Source organism: Camelina sativa, chromosome 9, assembly GCF_030686135.1.
Source record: "Camelina sativa cultivar CO46 ecotype springtype chromosome 9, ASM3068613v1".
In the NCBI taxonomy this organism is placed as follows: domain Eukaryota; kingdom Viridiplantae; phylum Streptophyta; class Magnoliopsida; order Brassicales; family Brassicaceae; genus Camelina; species Camelina sativa.
Window position 1 is genome coordinate 42134650 of NC_141888.1, and position 26630 is coordinate 42161279.

The 26630-nt window shown below is 35.0% G+C and overlaps 4 protein-coding genes, 1 long non-coding RNA gene and 1 other non-coding gene across 6 annotated transcripts; 5 read left to right on the forward strand and 1 right to left on the reverse strand.

Moving 5' to 3' along the window:
* Positions 1-1701: 1701 nt before the first annotated feature.
* Positions 1702-2697, forward strand: LOC104714575 (uncharacterized). The gene has a single exon (XM_010431988.2). It carries the CDS (start codon positions 1933-1935, stop codon positions 2569-2571), a length of 639 nt encoding a protein of 212 aa, XP_010430290.1. The 5' UTR covers positions 1702-1932; the 3' UTR covers positions 2572-2697.
* A 210-nt stretch (positions 2698-2907) lies between these two features.
* LOC147939381 (uncharacterized) lies at positions 2908-3943 on the forward strand. Its single transcript, XR_015565393.1, has 2 exons — positions 2908-3022; positions 3255-3943. It is a non-coding gene; the product is annotated as an uncharacterized LOC147939381 (long non-coding RNA).
* A 9100-nt stretch (positions 3944-13043) lies between these two features.
* Positions 13044-15122, forward strand: LOC104714576 (1-aminocyclopropane-1-carboxylate oxidase 2). Its single transcript, XM_010431990.2, has 4 exons — positions 13044-13516; positions 13616-13842; positions 14193-14526; positions 14633-15122. Exons 1-4 carry the CDS (start codon positions 13403-13405, stop codon positions 14918-14920), a joined length of 963 nt encoding a protein of 320 aa, XP_010430292.1. The 5' UTR covers positions 13044-13402; the 3' UTR covers positions 14921-15122.
* Positions 15123-15194: 72 nt separating this feature from the next.
* LOC104714577 (protein CLMP1) lies at positions 15195-18159 on the reverse strand. The gene has a single exon (XR_015566474.1). It is a non-coding gene; the product is annotated as a protein CLMP1 (transcript).
* A 1001-nt stretch (positions 18160-19160) lies between these two features.
* On the forward strand, positions 19161-21669 carry LOC104714578 (serine/threonine/tyrosine-protein kinase HT1). Its single transcript, XM_010431992.2, has 3 exons — positions 19161-20450; positions 20636-21091; positions 21216-21669. The coding sequence occupies exons 1-3, from the start codon at positions 20004-20006 to the stop codon at positions 21483-21485; spliced, it is 1173 nt and encodes a 390-aa protein (XP_010430294.1). The 5' UTR covers positions 19161-20003; the 3' UTR covers positions 21486-21669.
* A 1285-nt stretch (positions 21670-22954) lies between these two features.
* On the forward strand, positions 22955-24288 carry LOC104714579 (eukaryotic translation initiation factor-like). Its single transcript, XM_019230128.2, has 4 exons — positions 22955-23087; positions 23244-23328; positions 23643-23996; positions 24078-24288. The coding sequence occupies exons 1-4, from the start codon at positions 22981-22983 to the stop codon at positions 24159-24161; spliced, it is 630 nt and encodes a 209-aa protein (XP_019085673.2). The 5' UTR covers positions 22955-22980; the 3' UTR covers positions 24162-24288.
* Positions 24289-26630: the final 2342 nt, after the last annotated feature.

Genomic DNA, 26630 nt, shown 5'->3' on the forward strand with positions numbered 1-26630 from the left:
AATTTAAAATCATGTTATAATTAAAATTATATATTGAAATCTAAATGTATAATCTAAACTTTCATGGATATTTTTAAATTACGAGAATAAATCAATTGTTTTATGTATTACATTAGAATTAATCATTGACATTTCAAGTTCAGTATGAAATTAATATTTTTAAGGAATGAATTGATGATGGGCTATTTTCTACGAAATTTTTGTTTTGTCTTTGTATATACAGTATGAGCACATACAGAAGAAAAAAAAATTGTATGGTAGTGTAAATATAGAAACGAATAGAGAGTTTGGTAATCTGAAACCCATGAAGGCAACAAATAGGCAAAAAGAATCAAAACTAGTCGTCAACCAAAAAGAATTGACTAATAAGTCATGTAAAACATCTGAAACTCTTAGGTTTGACTAGGAATCAAAAGCAATTTGGTAAAATTAAAAGTGAAATACTAATTAACTAACTATATAGTGCACAGTCACAACTCCTTAAGTTAAGATATGATAGAAACGACATAAGACAAGAGATTGATTGGTAACTACAAACGTCAAATAGATATTCTACTTGTTCCCCTCTTATACCAAACATTCAAACAATAATGGCTTACATTTGGACCACCCAACCTTACCTTTCTTTCATTCCTATATGCTTTCAATGCTCAAATTATTTTCACTAATTCTATAGCTCTGAATCTGTTGATTGGTACTTGCTAGCTCGAAAGGACTACATCTACAACTATAGAATTAAAACAAAAACACACACGCACAAAAATATAATTATCCGGTCTGTATATTCTTCAAAGCTTAAATTTGTTGTAGTTGTATATCAAACCCAAATCTTCATTTCTTTCTCCAAATATTTTTTCAACAAATCATTATTTAATTCTGCACTTCCATAACTTTAACAGTTTTAACCTGATTAGTAATCTATCTTCTATTATTAGTAACTATTTAACATTGTTGTCGTAGAGCAATTAGTAAAGAACCACTAGTATTTCTGAATTTTTTTGTTATCCATAGCGACCAAAACTAGATATAAGTCTTACATTTGAGTAGTTATATGCGTCTTTTATTTCTTATTTGTAATCCGAACAATCAGACCGGTGATTATCCGTTATCTGACAAAGATGATTAACATCACAAGTTTTTAACAAAGATCGTAGGTAGGTAAAGTACTGGTGTAAAAATGCTAAGTTTCTTTTAAAATCCAACTCAATCATAAGAAAGAATCCTAAACCACACAAAATCCAAAGTTTGTATCTAGTTTCTATAACTGTGAGGCTGCTGCATTCAACTACAAACTGGACCGTTCCCTTTATAGTTGCAATTAAAGCCCAAAAGAATGGTTAACGTGGTGGGACTTACAGCTTATGCCCTCAGCTCTAAGCCCAAAATTGAATTGCAAATGTTAAATGTTTCAAAAATGTACGTTGTATATACATATAATAAAAACAGCTTCAATCATTTAATTAATATAAGAACATCTGTCTGAAGAAGCAAACATTTGACAATTGATACTTCACTAACGAACAAACAATCTTATTTTAAGAACGATAACAAACCAATCAATGAGAAAATAATATATAATCGATGTTGAAATTAATACAAAATCATTACATTGAGAAATACGTGCGATTCGCTTTAATACAAAACGTAAGTCAAATACGTTACTATTGAGTGGCACCCACTAATAATAATAACATATACTAGTAATGTATCCTACTATATTAAAACAAAAGAAATGTAACATTTAATATTTATATACAAAACTTGAGATCATCAAACATAAATAAGAAGACAAGAGTCCTTCCTTCCTTGCTTAAACATTTATTGATTGGAGCCATTAAAGCTTTTATATTTCTCGTGAGTTTCTTTGATGCACAAAGTGTTATTTATTTGTTTGATATATTTTTTTTTTTGGGTTACGGGTTCGAGTCAGGGATGAGTCAACTCGGAGATTTGCTTAGAGATTCAGAAGATGGAGGAACAAGAAGTGAGAGGACGACGATGATGTTGAGTTTGCTTCAAGACAATGATCATCAAACCGACGGTGGAGATCGAACGATGAGCAAATGGAGTATCTTGAAGCAACGGCTGAGATTTGATTGGGTTGCTTGTTGCGGTAAGCCTCTTACTCTGCGTTTCAGACAATCGGAAACACCACTCGTTGACGAAGAAGAAGAAGAAGAAAGTCAAAGACGGGTCGTTGACTTTTCGGATCCGGGTTCGGGTACGGGTTCGGAGTTGGGTTGTTTGCAACGTGGAGCTACGACGAGGAACCTTGCTGAGGCTTTAGCGGAGGAGAGATTAGCGCACGTGACTGCGGAGACTTCAGTTGTTGCTGCTAAAGTACCGTTGATGAGGTTGCTTGCGGAATCGGACGGTTGTGATTCGACGATATCGACGGCGTGGATGGGTTGTGATCCTGTGTGTTGCGTGTGTATGGGAAGAGAGAAAGGTGCGGCTTTTATTCCCTGTGGACATACGTATTGTAGAGTTTGTTCGAGAGAGATTTGGGCGAATCGTGGGACGTGTCCGCTTTGTAACCGTTCGATATTTGACGTTCTTGATCTTTACTGAAAAACAAAATTATGGATTGATGTGATCGACGGTGGTGATATGTTTTGATTTCTTTGTGCATAATTTATATTGTTTAGTTACAAAAAGATGATTAATTAAGGAAGTTTACCTTTAGTTTTAAATAAATATTTATCAATAGTCTTTTGTTTTTGGAATCTTTCTTAATAATATATAGATGATAAATAAATATGAAATTACTTATGTTTTTATTTTTATAAAAGAATTTTTTTATCACATATTTAATTCTATTATTTAAGCGGAACTGTCGAAAAAACATATATTTTTGACGGAATTTTATGATTGAAATAAGTAATAATTTTACTCTTTCTTTTGCTGTTTTGGTGGAGTCGGAACCTCCTCTTGAAGATCTAGTTCTGGCCGTTTGCGATTCTCGGTGGTGTATGTCCGAGGGGTTTCATGTTATGGGGAGGTGTCGTCGATTCTCTGATTGGTAATCGATTCCATTTTCATCAAGTTAAGCGTGTTTGGTATATCCCCTGTTTGCTTGATGGTGGCTTTAGTTTTTAGTGGGTTTGTGTGGTGTGACCTTGGTTCATTTAGGGTTGTTTGTATTTAGTGAGGCCTGTTTGTTGGAATTGGCTTTGTTGTTTGGTTTGAATTGGATCCTTGCTCTACCTCTCCTTCGAGTCCTCTTGCTGGATTGAAGTTGTGTTTTGCTTTAGGTTCGTTCTTGGTGTGAGCCATTTGGAGGGATTTTGTTGCTGAGTCACCTACTAGCCTCTCTTTGAGTTTTCTTTGAAACCTTAGGAGTGAGGTTTTAGTCGAAGCAGTTGAATCGGTCTCTAGTTCTTCTCTTGCGAGGACGTCACCAGTTTTATGTCTGTAGGTGACTGAAACTGTGATCGACGAGTGTCCGCGTGTATGAACAGTTGATCTTGCGTGGCTTGTCTCCGGTCGATATCAAAGTTTTTTCTTTGTCCCTAGGGTTTGTGCTCTCTCCGTCTGGCTGGTGAGGTGCTATGGGAGTTGTAATTGTGTCTTTGGTCGCGTTGGTATCTTGCTTTCCTCCCTGTCGGTTTGCTTCTGGTTTAGCTTCGGTGTGAGGCTATCCGGCTTTATTGGTGCTCCCGACGTTTAATGGTTCTATAGGGAAGCTTTGTAAGAGTCTTTCATGCCATTGTTAGAGCCTAGTTTTCAGTTTTTCCAAGAACTTGCTGTTTAGATTTGTGTATTTCGTTTAACGTTAATTTGTATCTTGTCTCTCTTTTTTGGGCTAAAGACCGCGGGGACATTAAGTAGTCCGTCGCCTTATGACCGCGAGGACATCCTGTTGTCCGTCGCCTTTTGTAATGTTAACTTGGGAACTTTCTTTGGTTTCAATAATAAAATTCAGATGACAAAAAAAAAAAAATAACAATTTTACTCTTATTCACTTCAAAAACTGTCCAAAAAAAAAAAATCCACTCCAAAAACAATAATTAAATTTGGACGACATATATATTATCTCTGTTGTGTAGAATAATCAGTTAGAGCCTTAGAGGCAGTCACGTAGAACTTTATCTCATCAAATTTGGACTCCATCTTAACTTAACTTGATAGTGATATACCATTGCCATCAAATTTGGACTCCATCTTAACAAGTTGCATAGATGGTAAGTATATAATGCATTTTAAATGGGCTTTTAAATGAAAGAAGGAAATGGCCGACAAAAAAGAACAATAATAAAGATTGGTGTGGGCCTGTTTATGCACATCGTCAGTTATTGGGCCTCATCGAATACATGGTCCACTAGTGTCGAGGTTATTCACGCAGTAGTCTACATGATGACGATAATCACTTGAGAATTGGTTATCTCCGAGGCATACATGAGTTTGTGATGTTAACCTTACATGAAATTATACGCATATGTGTAGGAGAATCTAGGCTGTATGAAAATTATGAATGCATTTATGTGTTATTTAGTGGGTTGCTAAGGTTAAATCACATCATGAAGCATTATGATCTAGTCAAGCTTCAACAATATTCTAAAGTTCATGCATAAAATCATAAGACATCTACTGATGGGAAATTTATATGTATTATCAAGAAATCGAATATAAACTAATTGATATATCTCTATCATACACATTACAAACATTCCAATCTGAATTTATTCCCTTCTTGTTATATAAAGAAAAAAAAAAAAAGACAAAAAGAAACAAGACATATATGCCTTGGAGACCATAACTTTTAACTTTTAATTTGGTGGATTCGAAATCAAATTCTGGAATTAGGGTCAAATTCAGATATTTTATGTACCATCATGATGGAGAGCTACTGGTTATATTATATGTACCTTACGTAAACTATTTGGATTCAAATACAATATGTGGAACAAGTAAATAGACAAATCGTATGAACAAGTACAACCATCCACATTGTTGAAGATTCTGTTTGGTTCGTTATTTTCCTATATATTTCAAATGCTATTTTTCGAATGTCTTTTACGTCGTCCTGGTATTTAGCATTGTACGTGAAAGTGAGTGTAACCTCATATGTATTAAGCTTTGTTACATACTATAAGTTTAAGATAATCAAAAGTTTAACAGCTCATTTAGTTACCAATCGAACGAATGGATAAAGTAGATAAACTAAACATATGGTTTTGATAAACTAAAATAGTTGTTCTCCATGTAAAAATGCAGAAAAAATACATTTTAGTAACTACGATGTTATATACTTTAATAATAGAAAGGTTACGATCTTACATCTCTGGATGTAATAAAGACTATAGATATGTCAAAAGTGAGTGCTGTATTATTTGTGGCTACTGCGAGGAGATGTGTCATGGATGTGACCCAGGTAAGATACATATATGTGTATGTATGTAATTTATAGATGATAACAAGGCATGTGCATCAAGTTCCAAAATAAAGTTGAGACATTGTCGTCCATGTTCATGAACCCATCTTCTCATTTATGGTTAACCATTTGGCACAAACCTTATATATGTCCCCTCTCATGGACCAACACACATTTAACGGAACACACCTTTCCAAAAATGGCAATCTTACCATCCCCATCCCACCATTTAGATTATTTCTTCCCACATTCTCATGATTATAAGTTTATCATGGCGACCAAGTAAAGTGGTTTGATTTAGATAAAGTTGTGTTTACACGTTGATATGTCTAAGCGATAAAATGATATAACCGAAAAGATGAATAAAACTAGAGCACAGAGATACACATCCATCCCTAATTCCCTATGATCGTGATCACACTAATATTTTTATTTTTATTATGTTCTCAAAAAGAGAGTCGAGGGAAAGAAAAAAAACTCAACAAATGATATGATTATGGATTATACAACAAGGTGATAATCTCCCCTGTAATTTGTTCGCCATATTTATTTTGAGAGAGGAACTTGATATTACATAAAAGAAAACATATAAAAAAATACAATCGAAACTCCTGATTTGATTTTAGTTACATCCGCATTGGTGAAAAACAAGACTTCTCTCACATTAAAAATTAAAACCAAAAGAAATTATATATAGAATGAAGGAGAAAGGATAAAAGGAGTTCTACCAAGTTCGGTCATTGCTAAATCCACATAGGTTAATAAATAAATACAAAATATCTTGCTGGACCGCTGATAACACAACAATAAGCAACATTTTATCTCACCTAAATATGATTACTGGTAGACCTAAGATATGATTATTGAGGTAGAAATGAGGCCGCACAAGTTTGCCATAAAGAGGGAAGACACGAGACCAAATTATAGCATTTAAGGGTAAGATTCATAGAATTTAGTCCAAAAGCCAGAAAAATAAAAAATGAAGACATACTATTTCTGAAGCCATGCAATGCTTGAAACCATGTCAGGTATATTACTAAAGTTCCAATCATTTCTATTTCTGTAACTGCAAAATTACCTAACTAATAAAAGTATAGCTTTTACATATCAATCTGATGATTGGTGACAATAAACCGTATTTATTTATTTCTGTATTGGCGAATTATATTAGACTTAGGTAGATCTCTAAAGTAAACTCTATCTACTGTAAGATATTTTTTTTTTTTGGCTTGGATGTCTTTGGTCTTAGACTTGGACTCTTAAATGTCGATATTAGGCTTACAGAATCTATTAACTCTAAACAATCTAAGATCAAATAAAATTTCCAGGGTCTATATAAATCTACTAGTGAGTAGTGACAGACAATACTATATGTTTTAAAGTCACAAGTTCGAGTCTTGAGATTGGGTAAGACTATATTTTACGTATACTCTAGTATCTGGTCCGAACGAATTATAAGAAGCTTTCTATCGCTAATAGCCTAATACTAACCCATAAAATAAATAAAATGGTATTTTTATTTCGTTATCTTTGTTCAATATGAAAAATGGCCGCAATTGCAAAGCTGAAAAGTTGATCGACAATTTCACATTTTGTCTCTGTCATCATTTATTCCAAGCATGCGCTGGTCCTTCGTATTGATTTCTATCATTTTTCCATCCATTTAGTTCGATTTGTTAATGTTTTATTGTTTTCATTTTCATACAAAAGTTTTATTTATATTAGTGATTTTGGTATTATCCCGAGCGCTCGCGGACCCACAGTCATTTTGGTTCTTCACACAATCTTTGCTCAAAATGCTCAGCACTAGATAAGTGCAAATTAAGATCTTGTAAAAAATAGGCAAAATTATGTCTTTTTGTAATTATAAAATTTTGGATCTTTGGTTTAATATTTCTCTAGGTAGACTAGGCTAGGATCCATTTTCATAGTACTTGTGACAGAAAAATTTAGGTTACTATCATAGAATCATAACATCCAAACAACACATCATTAAGCCGTCGACGCTACGTAAAGGAAAACTTTGTTTCTTTAGTTTAACATTTTTTTTCAAAGAATCAACAGACAAGAAGATATCACATCCACATTATTGAACCAACATCGGTTAATCACGAAACCAATATCAGAATATAAACTTTCAACCATCACAAATATTGAAAGTTAATTTGCAAATTCAACCATGGTATATAATATGTAAAACACCACTATTTAAGCAAGGACCCTGTTTGTTAGTTGTTAACTCTTGTTATTATAATGTAGATTCATGTACAATATATTGAACTAAAGACAATTTTGAAGAGCGGCCATATATAATTATCCTTACTGTGTTCATTGATTGATATTGATGGAACCTTAAATATGTAAGAACCTTAATATTAAAATAAATGTTCCTCAATAAGACAATATTTAAATCCTATACTATAAAGAAAGCAGCCAGGGATCAACCAGTTAATCTAATCAAGTGTTACATAAAATATGAAGAATAAATTCTTGATCAAAAAGAATGGATAACCTAATCAACATGACCATTACAATAATTAAACGTATCAATTAACATATTATATGTTCACATACTAATTTATTCCCTAAGCAAGAATCTTGTCACAACTAAAGTAAAATAATATGTACTGTTCGTTGTGATTAAAAAGATGCGAAATCCATGCTTGATCACTCTTTGTTTAAAGATCAAAAGAAGTCATTCGTTATTCCTAATCATGTGTTAGAATCACTTTGTATCGGTATATTTTAATTGTAATGAATCGACAAATTGTGATAATCTGTTAACTCTCAGATTGCACTCCGGATCTTTTTGTAAAAACTAACCTAGCTAATCTTATATTTTTAAAAACCTTTACAAATTTTAACTAATTAATAGCACTAGAATTGAAAACGACATATTTCAAACTCATGGTTACTTTTTTTTTTGTATGAATGATTAAACCCATGGTTAACTAACACAGAATGTTCTAATTGCATAGAAACCATTTTTTGTGTTAATAATGGGAAGGGTTTTCATCGATTAAAGTACGTTACTAAATGTAATAGCATCCAAAGCACAAATAAATTTACTTAAGAAATTATACAATATTCACCTTACATAGAATGATATATTTCTAACTTTGCATCATATCTCTTTCAAGTAAACCGAATATTTCGAAAAAGAAAAATTCCCATTATTCAATATTACCCTCGTGCTTTATAGAGATATAGAAATGCATATATTTTAACTTTAATATTATGCTGAATCGTGACGTAAATGAATAATTCAAACAAAAAAAAAACGAAATATATGGGAAGTTCATGAACCTGTTACATTTCCTCTTGTGATATAACCTAATTTGTGTGATTTGATTTGTCGTACGTTATGCTTTCAACCACTCGTAACTCGTAAGTATAACCAATTGACCAAAAAAACTCTGACCTCTAAAGGAATAAAGAAAGAGATTTTGTAGATTCTTCGTCATCAATTTATTAATAAAGGCCAACTAAATTCTGATGTCTCATTTACGTTTATTTATAAGGTCAAGATCATCTTATTGCGTTTATAATTAAATCGTCAATTGATGTCTAGCAGACACTTAACACAATATAAAAATTTGTGATTGAAGCTAACGTCAAGGAGGAAGACTAATATGAATTTATTAACAAATCGATAAAATTTCATGTACGTAAGTTGACTTATGACTAGACTTGATGCCGGAGAATATTGAGCGGACACTATTGAATAAGAGTTTGGGGAATGTAATTTTTAGAAACATTTTATTTTCCTTAACCAATAACGACTGTTATTACTTTACAAGCATCTCATTGTTTTTCTTTTCGTAAGGTATTAATGTTCCAGCAGACACGTACATATGCATGATTGTAGTAGTCAGCTAGTAGATGCATAAACACGATCCGCGTTATAAAAGTAGTCGGCAATGACAAAATACAAGTAATAATAGTCTAATTCGAGAAAGGAAAACTAAAGACGTATTATTTATAAAATATATAAGCTTTACTTTGCTAGTTCTATTGTAGTGAAGCAACAATTTTCTTAAAAAAAATTTCACGAAAAGAAATCAAGAGAGATGCGGCAAAGCATCTAATCAACACCTATTGACTTTTGGATTAATTTCAAAATTACCAAGAAGTCAGTCGGTGAACATTAAACGTTAATTTGCCCACGAGATCAACAAAATATTCTTTACGTATAATTAATTTTTTTGGGTAATCTTATTCTGAATTTAAATGAATACAGAATATTCTATACAAGAATATAAAAAGGATTAAATTGAACAAAAAAGATTGAACCAAACTCGCATGAAGTAGTAAATATATAGGGTAGAGGGGAACATTGGTGGTTGAGAGATCTTCAATGTGTCTTCTGAAGCCAAATCCACATTTAAACTCATACTATTTCTGTTATTTTTTTGCTTCTCGTTGTTGTTGTATCCACCATATTACATATATCTTTTGGTAATCAAATTATAGATTATGTGCGTACACACACATGATTACGAATACTATATTAAACTGTTTCGAAGACACACTTTAAACTTCTTTCTTTCCTTTTTTTTTTCTCGAACCAAACTTTAATCAAGATCTATAAACATTTATTCAAAATCATGCGTATCCAAATTTAGAAAATTATTTAAAAATGAAAAAGTTATAACGCGCATGAATGGAGTCTACGATCTTCCAAAGAGAAAAGTAGGTAGCAGCCACGACCGGAGTCTTCGTTCTCACCTGGTCAACGTTTTTACGAAGATAGGGATTAGGGAGAGAGTGAAAGAGACATTTTGTATTAACTATATTTTACGAAGATAGGAATTATAATTACGTAATAACATTTTACATATTTATATACGTACGACGGCTTACGGTTGTTATATTTTTGGTGCATTATTGAGCTAGAAAACAGGTTTTAATTAAGTGAAAAGAAAGAAGTAATATTTATGGTTTGTGTACCATTTGCTTACCTTCAAAATGGAGTTTTGGAATATTCGATAAATTTAATCCTGTATATAATTATTTGACTTATATACTTTAATTATGAAACATCAGATCAACGTAGTATTCCTCCAAAGTGTGGAGGAACTTAAAGATGAATTGATATATCAAAAGGTGGCGAAGCAAGAATATATCAAACAAGCCACCACGTTAAATTTGATAGTTTATATCCCATTGTATATGCTTTCCAATTTGTTTTGCATCCTTTATGGCTTTATCTAACAAAACTATTTTGCAAGAACTACTTTCGGAAGAAGATATACAACATGCTATCATCATTATCATCGTTTATTATTATTGATTTAAGATTTGTTTTATTTTCACATGCAACTTTTATATATCGAAAACAAAAAAAAAAGCTAGAACAAGTGGCATGGGTATTCTTTTTTTTGATCAAAGCATGAAATATTCATTCAATCAACCCCCATGAGGAGGTGAGTTCTTACAACATGAAACAAAGTAAACAAAGGGAGCTAAAGATAGGGGTTCCATGAGTTTAACAAAGGGATCATAAAACTGAAACAATTTTACAATATTTGAGAAATTTATTGGAGCCAAGGTGGATTCGTAATTGAAGTCAGACTTCACGAGATCCTTAACCAGCGGGTGGTCATAAGCAGCTCTTACGGAATACGCATTGGAGCGTGAAGAAAGATGTTCCACGAGGGGAACAGTTGTGGGGGTTTTCGCCAACATGAGAGGGTTCAAGAACATGGGATCAGAGACCTTTAGGCTTGTAGGGGCAAACCTCATGGTTATAGATGAAGTTATAGACAGGACTCGCAGGGAATGAGATTCAAAGCGTAACAATGCAGGTGGGTCATCCCTCACATGGCAATGGAGGTAAATGAAATCCACACAAAGCTTGTTAACGGTTTGGTCCTGGAGAATATCAACAGACCCAAGCTTTCCAACTAAATGCGGTAGATGATACAGGGGATCTAATGTTTTAAGCATAGGATTCGATGAAGCTATAACCGGGGATCGCCGGGATTGGGAGTCAAAGCGTAACAGAGCAGGTGGGTCATCCCTCACATGGCAATGGAGGTAAATGAGTTCCACACAAAGCTTGTAATCGGTTTGGTCCTGAAGCAAGTTAAAAGACCTAAGCTTTCGAACTAATGGCGTTAGGTGATACAGGGGATCAAAGGGTTTAAGCATGGGATTCAAACAAGTTGTCGGAGCATATTCATGGGTATAGATATAAAGAACAATCATCCAGACAGAACTAAAAACACGATCTCGACAAGTAAAAGTATCAAGCAAAACTAAAGACACCAATGCTCTGCTACCGAGGATTCCTCGACTTGACCAAGTATAGCTAAAAGGGGCTAAAGAGTTGGAACTTGACTTTAGGCTTTCAAGCACAGAACTAGGTATAGAATATTGAACACTAGTCAGAACCTGTCGAGGGTGGATCAGAGAGATAATTCGATCATACGGCCAAGACCAAGTAGAATTCAGCAGCAGGGATTCAACATACTTAAGCGGATGTTTCCAAGAAACAAACAATCGTAAGAATGATGAATAAACAGACCTGGGCTTTAACAGATAATCACATGGAGCATTGGTTTTGGACTTGGACCGAAAGGTGGTTAATGGGCCTAACAGAGAAAACATGTCCATTAGTAGAAACCATAGGATCTCGTATGCTAAGTCGGAGGTGGCGGTAGAGTGGCGGCGTACAGACGAGAAGACATTCCGGCTGGAGCCACTGGACACCGGTGGGACCAGGGTCGGCGGAAGTTGGGGGTACCAAGGCTTTACAACGGTAAGGGTTTGATAAAGATCAGGATTTCCCTCACCATCTTGGGTTCTCGCAGACGGGGCCTTCTTCTCTTAGTCAAGGCAAGGATTAGATCAGATCTGACCTTTAGGCTTTGCGACGGGTGGGAGAGAGGCTGGGAAAGATTCAGAGCGGAATGAAATGATTGAGACATGCAGCAGCTAAGAAATAAAAGAGAGCAGAGCAAGCAGAAGAAAACTGGAAAAGGACCAGGGATCCGACGCCGGCAAGCCGGAGCTCTGCCGGTGTCGGAGCAGAAAGCAAATTGAAGCGTCTCGATATTTGGGCCTGGGAGAGTTTCAGTTTTGTGGCATAGGTATTCTAACACAACTTTATTATAGATAAACTCAAAAGATAAGTTTCAGTAAATATACAAAACAAAATAAAATATACAAGACAAATTTATGGTGATGAGTAATGAAATAGACAAAAATGATAACAGACTATGTGTCAAAAAAAAAAAAAAAAAATCTTTATACTGAAAATAAGTGGAAGGTGTACAAAGCCAAAATTAAAGGAAAGCGTTACACATTTGATATGAATGGCAGAGTAACATATTACAACAATTTGAAGAAGGCGGTTTCAAGAAAATGTAAAAATAATTTTTGTATCTTGAAGATGAAAAATGCAAGTTATAGTCTTATAGAAGAACTAGTCTCCTTACTTTGGAATAAACTATTCTTCGATTTGGTTTTGAACTTTTATGACTTGAAAGATGGGCTCAAATAGACTTGTAATTTAGAGCTATCTCAAAATATTTGAAGATTCCTATGCAATTTTCTTATTTGTAACCATTCTAATTATTACCAATTTTATAATTCGAAAATGGGAAGAGAAAAGAAACTAATTGAAGTGCATATAAAGAGAGACCCCAAAAGGAAAATGCCAAATGAATCAATCTCATAAAGAAAGAGAGGGTAGGGGTCCACGATAGATGTGCTCACATACATGCTCCACGAACTCCTGTTTCTTTTACTTTTAACTTCTTCTTTCTTTTTTTCTTATATCAATTTGAATGAAACAATTATACATCTTATCTTATGACTATGACTATGACTATCACATATTTTCTTACATTTTTATATATTTATTTTAGTTTTAAATCTAATTTCCCTCATTTGCGCCTATAAATAGCAACCCTCTCCCATTCTTTAAGTCTCACATCAAAGCAATCAATCAACACACAACTTGCAACTTCAAATAGAGTACTTTCAAAGAAAAGAGAGAGAGAGAGAGAGAGAGAGAGGAAGATGGAGAAGAACATGAAGTTTCCAGTGGTAGACTTGTCCAAGCTCGATGGTGAAGAGAGAGACCAAACCATGGCTTTAATCAATGAAGCTTGTGAAAACTGGGGCTTCTTTGAGGTACATGCACAATTCATGGTTTGATTATAGCTAGCTCTTAGTGGGAATGTGGAACTTTTTTTTGTTAATTTGGGGGTTAAAACTAATTTAATCTTTCAGATAATGAACCATGGAATACCACATGACTTAATGGACAAGATCGAGAAGATGACAAAGGGACATTACAAGACATATCAGGAACAAAAGTTCAATGACATGCTCAAGTCCAAAGGTTTGGATAAACTTGAGACAGAAGTCGAAGATGTCGATTGGGAAAGCACTTTCTATGTTCGTCACCTCCCTCAATCAAATCTCAGTGACCTTTCTGATATGTCTGATGAATACAGGTACATCATAATTTATTTTCTTTTTAACACAAATAAAATAAAAATAATATAGTATGAGTTTTGATATCTTCTATAAAATAATAATCATAGATTTCACTAAACCAAATTTCAGTAATCCACTTTACCACTTCACCTTTAATTTGAATTTTTTTTTTAATATTTTTTCTCACATGCATGAGTTCAGATTTGATTACTTTTGCGATATTTTATTGGGTAAAAAACATTATTTTACTTAGAAACTCACATCTGAGATTCTTGCATAGTAAAAAAAATAACATTACTTTTTTGGTAGAATATGTAATATATTCAGTTGAAGTAGTAAAAATGTTTTTTGCTTTTTATTTTGGCAGGACGGCCATGAAAGACTTTGGGGAGAGATTGGAGAATCTTGCTGAGGATTTGTTGGATCTATTGTGTGAGAATCTAGGTTTGGAGAAAGGGTATTTGAAGAAAGCGTTTCGTGGAACAAAAGGTCCAACGTTTGGGACAAAGGTGAGCAACTATCCACCATGTCCTAAACCAGAGATGATCAAAGGTCTCAGGGCCCACACTGATGCAGGAGGCATCATCTTGTTGTTTCAAGACGACAAGGTCAGTGGTCTCCAGCTTCTTAAAGATGGTGACTGGGTTGATGTTCCTCCTCTCAACCACTCCATTGTCATTAATCTTGGTGACCAACTTGAGGTAAGTCATGTTCACACCACAGTATTGAAATTGAGTTTTGGTTTAGTCTCGGTTTTATGAGATTTTTGGTTTAACCTGAATAATGTATAATCTTGATTGAGTGTAGGTGATAACCAACGGCAAGTACAAGAGTGTGATGCACCGTGTGGTGACTCAAAAAGAAGGAAACAGAATGTCCATTGCATCGTTCTACAACCCGGCAAGCGATGCCGAGATCTCTCCAGCTACATCACTCGTCGAGAAAGATTCCGACTACCCGAGTTTCGTCTTTGATGACTACATGAAGCTCTACGCAGGGGTCAAGTTTCAGCCAAAGGAGCCACGGTTCGAGGCGATGAAGAATGCTTCTGCGGTTACAGAATTGACTCCTACAGCAGCAGTAGAGACTTTCTAAAACACGGATTTGAGGTTTTTATGTGAAACAGAAGAAAGAAGGATGAGTTTGTGTTATGTTATGTCAATAAGTTCAGACTGGTATTAGTGTTTACATATCTAATAATCTGGTGATTAATTGTTTGGTCAATTGGTGTGTTTAAAGTGTGGGGTGTTTATGTTTATGGAAGACGATAATAATAATAATAATCCGATTTCTAAGAGTTCTAATGTGTGTAGTATCATCAAATCAAGGTAAAGAACAGAACACTCTGTTTCATAACTTCTAACACTCATGAAGCTTAATAAGCTTTTTATCATTAGATAAGAAGAAGCAAGTTCATAATAAATCAATCACCAAAGCAAACACGACACAAAGCTTAAAAAGGTTGAAACTTAAACAGAGTTTACAAATTTATCTAACAAATGCCCAGGAAAATTTATCACCTTTGAGGTGAAGAAGATAAACATGAAAGAACCATCTCTGAATCATCAAATCAAGCAAGATCCAGCAGTCTACATTTCCAGGGTTCATTTTCCAGTCATAATGCGAGAATCGGGTTCTGTTTTTTTAGCTCTTGAGTTCAGATATCTTGTCAAAGAATTAAGGGTTTCAAGGTGCAGGTACCTTTTTCTCATTTCCTCCTTCAGTAGCTTCAGCTTCATTGGAACAATGGTTCTTGACAACAGTTGCTATGTCAGCTTCAGAAGCACCTGCAAGTTTGAATCTTTCAACAGCTGAATCAAGATTCTTATTCCAACCATCCATCCCGATTTTGCATTCAACTTGTGATCTTTCGAACAGCATGTTTCCCCAAAACAGATGGATCTGTGATCTCATTGCAGTAGCTTGCTCTGCAGCTTCCTCAGCTGTGATTGTCTCTGAAACCTCTTCGTTCCCATCTCCACCTTGCTTCTTTCTCCTCTTTGAGATTTCCTCTTTCTTGTTCGAATTCGGGTTTTTAAGATCATCCATTCTTTGCTCTTCAAGCTTCTCCCACATCTCTGTAGCATCTTTCATCTTCGCCTCTGCGCTGTCAAAGAGGTTTAAGGTTTCTGATGGATCCCAACCTGAGATATCAATCTTCTGAGCTAGCAAGTAAGACCAGTGTAGCTTCGCCATTTCAAACTGCTGCTGTCCTAATGCAAGCAAACCCTCATAAAAATCTGGTTTGATTGAGAGAGCCTGTTCATATTTCTCCTTTGCCAATGTGTATCTCTCTTTCACCCACTCGTAAGCGGTTTGAAGCTGTGCTGCAACCACTTCTTTTCCTGCAGATTCGTCTAAAGGAATCCTCTTTCTAGCAGCACACATGTGAACATTTCCCCAGTTGAAGAAAGCTAACGCAGCAACTTCCTGAAACTTAGCAGAAGCTTTATCGAACAGTGGTTGAGCTTTCTCGCTTGTCACTGTTTCTTCAAGCGCCTCTGAGCAAAGTTCCATTCCCAACTCATGCAAGTCAATATGAGCATCAGGGTCAATACCAACATGAGTGCGGAAGAGATGAGCAAAATCAAACAACCAGTCGTCCATCTCCAGTTCCTTGGTCTCAGGATCCTCAGAAGAACTTGCTTTCTCCTTTTCAACTTCCTTATCCGTCTTCTCACTGTTGATCTCTGTTTCCGAAACTGACTCGGTAGGAGATGATACAACTTCTTCTACAACAGGCTTCTCTTCCACTTCTTCCTCCTCTTCCTCAAGCAACATCGGCTCTTGCTCAGGACTCACATCAACAACATGTAATCTCAACATCCCAACAGAATCAGATTTATCAGTATCAGGCTCTTTCGTCAATAGACTATCAGCAGCAGATTCAGCCAACTTCAGCTCTGCGGTAGAAGTAATAGTCACCAAATCTCCATCATTGTCCTTGTACTTGATCAAAACCGCCTTCGAAGACGGGAAACGACCGCTCACAATCTCTCTCAGTTCCTTAAACCTACAGTTCACAGGCATCTGACCTAACCTTATGTCATGATCATAAACAAACTTCAACGGCCTCCAACGAATCCTTTTCTCTTGAACCTTCCCAACAACCGCCACAGATGAAGACCCCAACTCCTCCACCTTGGACCCTTTCGGAGAATGACTAACCGGCTTCAACACAACTCTCGACGCCTGCCCCTTACTCACAACAGAACCGCCATTTTCAGTCACAGGACCGACCACCTGTGACCTCTCTACAACCTTACCATTAGTAGCATTAGGCAATGAAGTAGACCCAACAGGAGAAGTAACACCCTTTTTGTGAACATTACGAGATGGTAAACAAGGACCAAGTCCAGCAATAGGACCACCTAACGCAGCAGAAGCACCAAGAGCTGCAGGTGAAGGACGGCTCTGCAAATCTTGATGAGGACCCAAAGCAGTTTTCAAACGCTTAGAAATCTCACCAGCATCCTTATGATTAGGATCAGAACCCAACAAAACATTAACATCCTGAACAGCTAAATCAAACTTGCCAACAGCTTCAAAAGCTCTAGCTCTTCTAAGCAAAGCACGAGTAAAACCAGGTTGAGCTTTAAGAGCCATGGAACATTCAGAGATAACAGATTCGTAATCAATAGGTTTCATCTGCATCAAACAAGCAGCTCTATTGCTATGAAACACAGCTCTATCTGGGTGACTCTTGGGAATAAGCTTAATCCCATTCTCATACTGCTCAAGAGCAGCAACGTAATCTCTTGCTTGAAACTTTTTATTACCTTCTTCCTTAAGCTCGTGTGCTCGTTTCAAGAATACCGAAGCGTCGAAATCAACACCGCCGTTAACAACAGTCGTTGACGGTTTGGCTAATCCTGAAGATGGTTCAGATGAATTCACCTGATTCGAATTCGAATTCGAGCCACCGCCACCTCCACTCTTCTTCTTCCTTCCTCCAGATTTCCCCATTTTCAACTCCTTCTCCCAAAAAGCTTCAAACTTTAACACAAAACCCGATGAATAGATGGAGGAAGGGAGAAACCCAGATGCTTACAGATCGAAATGGAGAGAAATGAATGAGGTGGAAATGTTCTAAGTCAGATAAAGTTGAATACTTTAAGGGAAGAAGAAGAAGAAGAAGATGAGCCTCAGTGAGGGGGTTTTGAAAAATTAGAAACCCTAGCTCAACTTGTTGCTCTCTCTGTCTCTCTATTATTTTACTAAGTCGTGAGATCACGAAGTTCTGGGCCGTTGGATTTGAGTGTACGTTTTGGTGAAACCCTAGCTCAACTTGAGTGTAAGATAATGGGCCTATAGATTTTAGCCCAGATTTACAATGACCCAAATTGATTATTTAGGCCCGCCTAGATGATATAATTCCTTGGTCTGGATCGTTTCTACAGCTAGTCAGCTTCCACGTGGTTCCGTTACCACATTGCCACGTGTACCGATCCACTTGGTAAAACATGATCTGCAAGATTTAAATAATTTAGTACGAAAAGGCAATCGAATTGCCTCACTCACGGATTGTTTTGTTTCACAAATATTATTGTCGCCGAGTACAGTAAATATTTTTCGCTTTTATGCACAGTTCTTCTACTCTCAAACATTGCCAAATCATTAAACACATAAAAGTTAATTATTATGTAAGTTTTGGAAGAAATAGATTATAAACTAAAGTTTATGATAGATATAAGTCTTATTTCATCTTTTATTATATGGTTAAGGGAAAAAAAATGGTACAGAGATTAAAAAGTGTGAAATGATAGTGTTTCTAAGTTAGATATGATTTTATCTTATTATAAATTAAACAACAATGATCGAGATAAGTACATGGTTTGGTCGTTTTGTATTACGATGTTGTAATTAATCACATATCTTCCCTAACTTTTTTTGTTTTTATTTTCACTAGTGTACTAGTTAGATCCATGCAATGGAATGGAGCCGACAAAAGGATTCATGGTGTGAATGGATCACGAACCTTTTTCATTTATTGGATCTCCTAAAACAATTCAATGTATATAACTAACCGATGATAAAAATAAAATAAAGTAAATTTATGTAAAGTTACAAACGTATATTTCATCTTAACAAAATTTTGATAAAAAAATACCAAATAAATCTGATGTTGGAACTATATATAGTTATATACAGTCTTAACGATTTTTTTTCTTTCATCAGAAGTTCATAAATACCATACCATATGTAATTTTCTAGGTGACTAGGTTATTTAACAAAAACAATATATTTTTGACCATTCTGAACTCTATTTTCATCTATAATTTTATACACTTTTGTTTTTATAAATTATAAGATAACTGGATAAGAATGGTTCCTTGAGATAGATTTGTGTAAATAAGCGTAAATTTAATCGGAAATTATATCCAAATAAATCCTAGTGTTTATTTTTTCTTTTAGTTTATCATTATCGAGCCATAAGATGAAGCAACTTAAGTCGGTATCTTGGCGACTCGTTACCATTGGCATTGACTACGGTGACGAGACAATATAATATACTCCTAAACTAAACACGAACCGAACACGATTTGATTTGTTCTCAAAGAGAAAAAGTATATATATAAATATAACTCTTTCTCTATTAAAAGGCAAACTTTTGAACGAAGCAATCACGAGAAACCTTTGAAAATCTCTTTCATACTTTCGATCCGTTCCTTATTCACTTGGTTTCTTCTCCAACTTACAAAACTCAACTTGTATCCAAAACTTTCTGGTGCTTTTCTTTCTTCTCGTGTCCTTTTTTCCCGGAAAAGTTTCCCGGAAAGTTTCATCATTGTTCTTACTAGGCAAAGAAAAAAACAAAAAAAACAGACGATGATCAAACCCATTTGTTTCCTTCTTTGTTTCTGCTTCCTTCCTGTAAAAGTCTCATCCTTTTGACATTAAGTCTCCTCTGTTTTCAAAACTTCTTTGTTAATTGGTTTCGTTTTCTCTTCTTTTCCCTGATTTTGTTTTTGTTTCCCCGAGAAAATTAATGACACGGCGGCTAAATTCTCGGGAGATCCTATCGAACCCATGTTTTTGAATCAGTTCATGCACTTCCTGAAATCTATTCATACTTTCAGAAGGAAATACCTAGTTTAACACATCTTTAACCCTAAGATCCTCTGCTTTTCAAAACCTACCTTGTGATCCAAGCAAAAAAAAGTCTACTTGATTTACCATGTCTAGTTCATGTTTAAATCCGTTTCGTATACGGTGGTCTCTAAGATCCAAATTACCACCAGAGCCTTCCCTCCCACCTTTACCCTCTCACCCATCTTCCTCTAAAACCAACCGGTATGCAGAAGCAGAGACGATGGAGAAGAAGAGATTCGACAGTATGGAATCTTGGTCTATGATCCTCGAGTCCGAGAACGTGGAGACATGGGAAGCGTCTAAAGGCGAAAGAGAGGAATGGACCGCAGATCTTTCTCAGCTCTTTATCGGAAACAAATTTGCTTCAGGAGCACACTCGAGAATTTACAGAGGGATCTACAAACAAAGAGCCGTCGCTGTGAAGATGGTGAGGATCCCAACACACAAAGAAGAGACAAGGGCTAAGCTCGAACAACAATTTAAGTCCGAGGTTGCTCTGCTTTCTCGTCTCTTTCACCCTAACATCGTTCAGGTTTGAATTCTTCATCTTATTCTCAAAGTGTAAAACCTTTCATTATAAAGATTCACATATCTTGGTGGGAAAAAAAAACAGAGCAAAGATTTTGTCTTTAGAACATATATGTCTCTCTAACCTTTATATTTTGTTCTGTATTATGAGAGTTTCACTAATTATATTCTTCTTATTTTGGTATATAGTTCATTGCAGCGTGCAAGAAACCGCCGGTATACTGCATAATAACAGAGTACATGTCACAAGGAAACCTTCGAATGTACCTAAACAAGAAAGAGCCTTACTCGCTCTCGATCGAGACCGTACTGAGACTGGCCCTAGACATCTCAAGAGGAATGGAGTATCTTCACTCACAAGGTGTTATCCACAGAGACCTAAAGTCCAACAATTTGCTTTTGAATGACGAGATGAGGGTTAAAGTTGCAGACTTTGGGACTTCTTGTCTTGAGACGCAATGCAGAGAGGCTAAAGGTAATATGGGAACGTATCGATGGATGGCTCCAGAGATGATCAAAGAGAAGCCTTACACTAGAAAAGTCGATGTTTATAGCTTTGGCATCGTTCTATGGGAACTCACCACTGCATTGCTTCCGTTCCAAGGCATGACTCCCGTGCAAGCCGCATTCGCAGTCGCTGAAAAGGTCAGTCTTTACTCATTACTTACCACCGTAAGGAACGTTTGTCATTAACATTAAATATTGTTGTTAATTCTGATTTCTTGGCCTGCGAGTTATTAAAAGTTTTCAGTCTTTTTAAAATGGTTAGAACGAGAGACCGCCATTGCCAGCGAGCTGTCAACCCGCGCTAGCTCACCTAATCAAGAGGTGTTGGTCAGAGAATCCGTCGAAGCGGCCAGACTTCTCAAACATAGTAGCGGTGCTTGAGAAGTACGACGAGTGTGTCAAAGAAGGACTGCCTTTGACGTCACACGCAAGCCTCACGAAGACAAAGAACGCAATTCTAGATCGCCTTAAAGGCTGCGTCTCGACCATTAGCTCACCATTTACTTCTTCCTCTGTTCCTGTAAATGCATAGTAGATCAAACTTGTGTTAAGTATCTATAACCTGATCTCATTCCAAAGTTACAATTCTTCTTTTTCTTTCACTAGTTATTTGATTGTATATTGCATCTATGTGATGTTATGATTTGATAAACACGTATTTAGGCTAATTAATTTGTATGTTATATAAATTATACTTATTAATCATTGGTCTCTCATTTTAAAGGAAGTTACAAAATAAAATAATATTTAAGTGTAGCGAAACAGACTTTTGGTGTTGTATTATTCTACGAAAACAAAATATTTTAGATTTACCTGCATGTTACAATCAAGTAGACGATTCGTTGAAGAATAATATTCTTTAGATCTACATCTACCTAGTGATTCTGCTCTTTAAGTCAGAAGCGTAAAAAAACTTGGCATTATGATCCAGATCCTATGGCGCTGTGATTACTGATGTATCTTCATGTTCCCTTTTTCATCTCTTCTGTTCACAGAGACTTTTAAACTATAATGCATCAACTTTAATATTCTCCTAAAAACTTGAAGTCTAGTGGTATTATTATCCAAACTCCATGTAGTGGGGGTTACCATTATATCTTCCAGAGTTTCACACCGGACCTTAATACTTTCTCATTCAACTCTATATTTTCCTCAACCATAGCATTTTCAACCCTGCTCAAATCCTTGGCAAAGCTCTCCTTCGAATAGACATCCTCACTTCGGTGAGTTTCTCAGCTTTAGCTTTTTCAACGCCGCTTGGTCTTCGATCCAAGACAGTGGCCACCTTCTCTTCCATCGACTTGTTCTTGGAAGATGCATTGTTATTGCTTGACCTCACAGGTTCCAAAACTTTTACTAGGATTTGGTTCATAGATCTCAAACCTATAATCTCAATGACCCTTATTTACATTTATCTCTTTGTTGTATTGGTTTTTGGGATTGTCTATTTTTGTTGTAATTTAAACTATGGTTCTTACTTTGTATGTTGTGTTCTGTTTTAATGAAATGGAAGCATATGTTTGTTAAAAAAAAAAAAAGCAAAAGCAACTCTAGTATCCACTTAAGTCATTTGTATAAAATGTCACTATTCAACTAGTTTCAAACACAAAACTAATCCCTTTGTTTCTAATAGATTGATGTTCTATAATTTATTTTTGTTCTTAAAATATTGATTTTATAGATTAAAAAACTAAAATAATTTTTTTTTTCTCACAAGGCATGTTATTTAATGGTTTTTCTTTCTTTATTTACCAAAAATAATTATAAATTAATTTATAAATAAAAATCAAATTCTTTTTTTAATATGTTTAGAAATGCCAAAACGTCAGTTTATTAGAAGTATAAATTTCGGTTACCGACGATTCAGTTTTCTAGGTCCGGTTATTTATTAGCATTATTGACGCATGGGGAACATTCACCCATTATCAGTTTTGGAATCGTTTCCACCATGCATTGGCTATTCATTTCTTATATATTTTAGACTCTTCTAGTCTTAGCTTTAAAACGTACAAGTACAACGATCATAGATGACAGAAAAAAACATGAAAGATGCTAAGTTGGTTAGTTTTCGATCTGCAATATTGGTGCAGGATTGGATAACATTCAAAGCATGGGCTTCGGAAGAAAAAAACTCGTAATTGATTCCTCCCTCAGCTACTCTTTTTTTTGTAGGAAATTTTGTGATATATAGACTTTGATTTTGACTTCTCAAATCAGCATCGATTTATTTTATTTTTCTGTACGTATGCAAACATCTAAAAGATTTAGCTTTTATACTTTGTTTGGCCAGGATGATGAACTCACTAGCTGAAGAGAAATATAGTCGTCTGAAGAGCCAACTTATCAACACTTGCATCACATTTGAGATATTGAAGGTGCATGGTCTCATCTTATAGGCACATATCAAGTTTTATTTTTTAGTTTATTTATAAGTATACTAGATTTAACTATGAGAATAATCTGAACCATCACCCAATCTTTTTTTTTTTGGTTTGGTTTTAAAATATGGATTTTTTAGTTTGTTTGGAAACTTTTGTTGAAGAACAAAAGATATTTTTTTTGTATATATATATTATAATCAAACTATATATAGTGAATTTTGGTTTACTACCTGTTCTTTACGTATCTTGTTTCGTTATGTCATAATGGCTGATTAGTTAACCTTTTTCTTTCATGGGTTCATCTGTAGGATATGGTGACCATTATCTTCGACAAAGCTGTTCTTGAGCCGACCTTTTGTCCTATGTACGCTCAGTTGTGCTATGATATGCATGACAAACTCCCTAGCTTTCCTCATGCAAAGCATGGAAAAAGTGAGATGTTCACATTCAAGAGGATTTTGTTGAATTTATGTCAAACCGTGTTTGAGGGAACTGACGACTTGAGTGAGGAGATTAGAAAGCTGAACTCGCCAGATCATAAGGATGAACGGGAGGACAAGGAAATATTGTCGAACCTCCGGACTCTAGGAAATCTTCGTTTGGTTGGTGAGCTTTTTAAGCTGAGGATGGTTACTCAATCGATAGTTAAGCGCATTATTAAGGTGAACTTAAGATATGTTACGTAATTTTGAAAGTCATGTTTTGCTTAGGTTTGTATAACTGAATTTACTTTTATTATACAGGAGCTGTTGGGGGATGATAAGAAAATGTGTCCATCAAAGGAGAAACTCGAAGCAGCTAGTCACTTTCTCCACATCATCCACTAAAAAATAAACTAAAAAATAAACTAATATATTTTAGTTATGTAGATAATTTTACAAAAATATAGAGCACATGCTTTAGGCCTAAAGCACATGATTTAACTATGAGAATAAAGCATGTGCTTTATTTATCCTTCAGCACGTGCTTTAACATGCTTTATTTCAATAGCCTTATGCTTTATTTCAATAGCCTTATGCTTTAGGCCACAACAGCCTTAGGGCCGGTCCTGCACATCATAGACAGACCAACGATGAGTGTTTCAAACGTTTAAAGAATTTGTTAAACCATCCTAGGTTGGTTTTGCAATCAGCATTTGTGGTTCAGAATCTCATTGATTTGCGCTCCAACAATTGGGTTCCCACACCGGGAAATAGTTGGGGCACCTTTTCTATAAATTGATTAATGAAGTTTAAAGGTTTTTTTGGTTCATAGATTTTACGAATACCAAAGTTTTAATTAGTAATATCACAGTTTATTAAATCTTGATTTTAATATTTTTTCCAAAAGATTATTGCTTTCAATGGTTACCCGGTAGGGTGGGAGACGAATTCGTCTGTAGATTAAACTAGTCCAATTTTATTTGTGTGTAAAAATGGGGTGTAATTGGTCTGCTATAGTTGTGTTTCTATTTTCTTTAGACTACAACACTACAAAATATGTTAGCTGAAGGATAAATAAAAGTGGGTTAATCTACAGATGGATTTGTTCAACCCAACCGCTGCAATTATTCATACTTTTTATGTTATTCATTTATTAATTTATAAAGACTAGTTAAAATCAGGATATTGGTTTACTAACTTATTGTTGGATTCCTAAATCTGTAATATACAGTATTTTGAATTAGATAAAGGCCATGTAAATATGCTGCCGTAAGAAATATTGAAATTGGAAGAAAACTTTAATTAGTTTATAGATTTGTAAATTATGATCAGATTTTATTTTTTTAATAGATTTTTATGTTGATAAATGATATATGGATTTTGAATCTTTATATTATTTACTTTCAAATCCATTTTAGAATATATTATGGATTTTTAAATCCTACTGTAATAACACATGATTTCAACTAGTAATTCAACAACAGTTTTAAAATTAAGGATTCAATAACACATGATTTTGTTTTAGATTTCCAAATCAATGATTCAGTAAATCATTTCTAGAGATCAAACCTGAAAGAGAGGAAGCTAAAGAAGGCTGCAAGAGTTTTAAAAATTTTCGGTGTTTTTTTCAAAGGGCAGAACGAGAGACCGCCATTCCCAACGAGCTGTCAACCTGCGCTCTAGCTCATTTTATCAAGAGGTGTTGGTCAGAGAATCCGTCAAAGCGGCCAGACTTCTCAAAAATGGTGGCTGTGCTAGAGAAGTTCGACGAGTGTGTCAAAGAAGGACTGTCTTTAACTTAACACGCAAGCCTCACGAAGACAAAGATTGTAATTATCGATCGCCTTAAAGGCTGCGTCTCGACCATTAGCTCACCATTATGTTCAGAGTTGTTTAAGTACCACAATATTGATAATGGGTGAATATTCTCCAAAGGATGTTATTATTCTTCCTTTTTCCTTTATTTGATAGTATATTGCATGCATCTACGGACTACGTGATGTGTTATAGTTTGATATACACGTACTAAGTAGACTAATTAATTTGTATGACATATAACGATACATATTGATCATTGGTCTCTCTTCTTCTTTATGCTCTAATTATGCTGTTTCAACAGCTAAATTAGGCCTGGGCATTCGGATTAGGGTGGAGTATTTTGGATTTTCGGGTATTTCGGTAAAGGGGTCTTAGATCCATTCGGGTATTTCTAGTATTCGGATCGGATTTCGGATAAACACCCATCGGGTTCGGATCGGGTTCGGGTTTTACCTAATACCCAAAATATACTTCAAATTTGGGTTCAATTCTAATATTTACATCTTAATCTTAACAAAATACTCGAATTCAATCTGAATTCTAAAAAAATTCAAATTTAAATATATCCAACTCTGATATTAAAACTGAAAAAAAAATTATGGCAAACATGTTTATTGCTAAAAATGTTATATTTTTTATTGTCTTTTTCTTATTTGTATTTTTTAATATGTAGAAACAATATTTTAGTATATAGAATTCATGAGTGTAAAATAAAAACAATAATTAAATCTGTATAAAATAATTATAATCTCTCGTATCTAAAATTTTTAAAAAAAAGTAGAACTGGTATCAATAACAGGGGCAAACCCACACGTTATAGATTGTAGGGACAATTGTATCTAGTAATATATAAGTACCTGAGGTTTTAATACTGACCAGAGATTTTAAAGTGGCAAAATAGTTACAATGTATCTCTTAAACCCTTAAGGTGGCGGGTTCGAGCCCTACTAGTTACTATTTTGTAGTGTATGTTTATATATATTCGGGTTAGTTCGAGTACCCGTTCGGATATCGGATAATACCCGATCGGGTTCGGATACCCGATTTTAATAGGTA

Bases quoted from the DNA above. Each gene is read 5' to 3' on its own strand.
- LOC104714575 (XM_010431988.2), top strand. From the start codon at position 1,933: ATGAGTCAACTCGGAGATTTGCTTAGAGATTCAGAAGATGGAGGAACA.
- LOC104714576 (XM_010431990.2), top strand. From the start codon at position 13,403: ATGGAGAAGAACATGAAGTTTCCAGTGGTAGACTTGTCCAAGCTCGAT. The intron at 13,517-13,615 runs GTACATGCACAA...TTAATCTTTCAG, and splicing joins AAAACTGGGGCTTCTTTGAG to ATAATGAACCATGGAATACC. The intron at 13,843-14,192 runs GTACATCATAAT...TTATTTTGGCAG, and splicing joins GATATGTCTGATGAATACAG to GACGGCCATGAAAGACTTTG.
- LOC104714578 (XM_010431992.2), top strand. From the start codon at position 20,004: ATGTCTAGTTCATGTTTAAATCCGTTTCGTATACGGTGGTCTCTAAGA. The intron at 20,451-20,635 runs GTTTGAATTCTT...TTTGGTATATAG, and splicing joins TTCACCCTAACATCGTTCAG to TTCATTGCAGCGTGCAAGAA. The intron at 21,092-21,215 runs GTCAGTCTTTAC...TAAAATGGTTAG, and splicing joins CATTCGCAGTCGCTGAAAAG to AACGAGAGACCGCCATTGCC.
- LOC104714579 (XM_019230128.2), top strand. From the start codon at position 22,981: ATGACAGAAAAAAACATGAAAGATGCTAAGTTGGTTAGTTTTCGATCT. The intron at 23,329-23,642 runs GTGCATGGTCTC...GTTCATCTGTAG, and splicing joins TCACATTTGAGATATTGAAG to GATATGGTGACCATTATCTT. The intron at 23,997-24,077 runs GTGAACTTAAGA...TTTATTATACAG, and splicing joins TAGTTAAGCGCATTATTAAG to GAGCTGTTGGGGGATGATAA.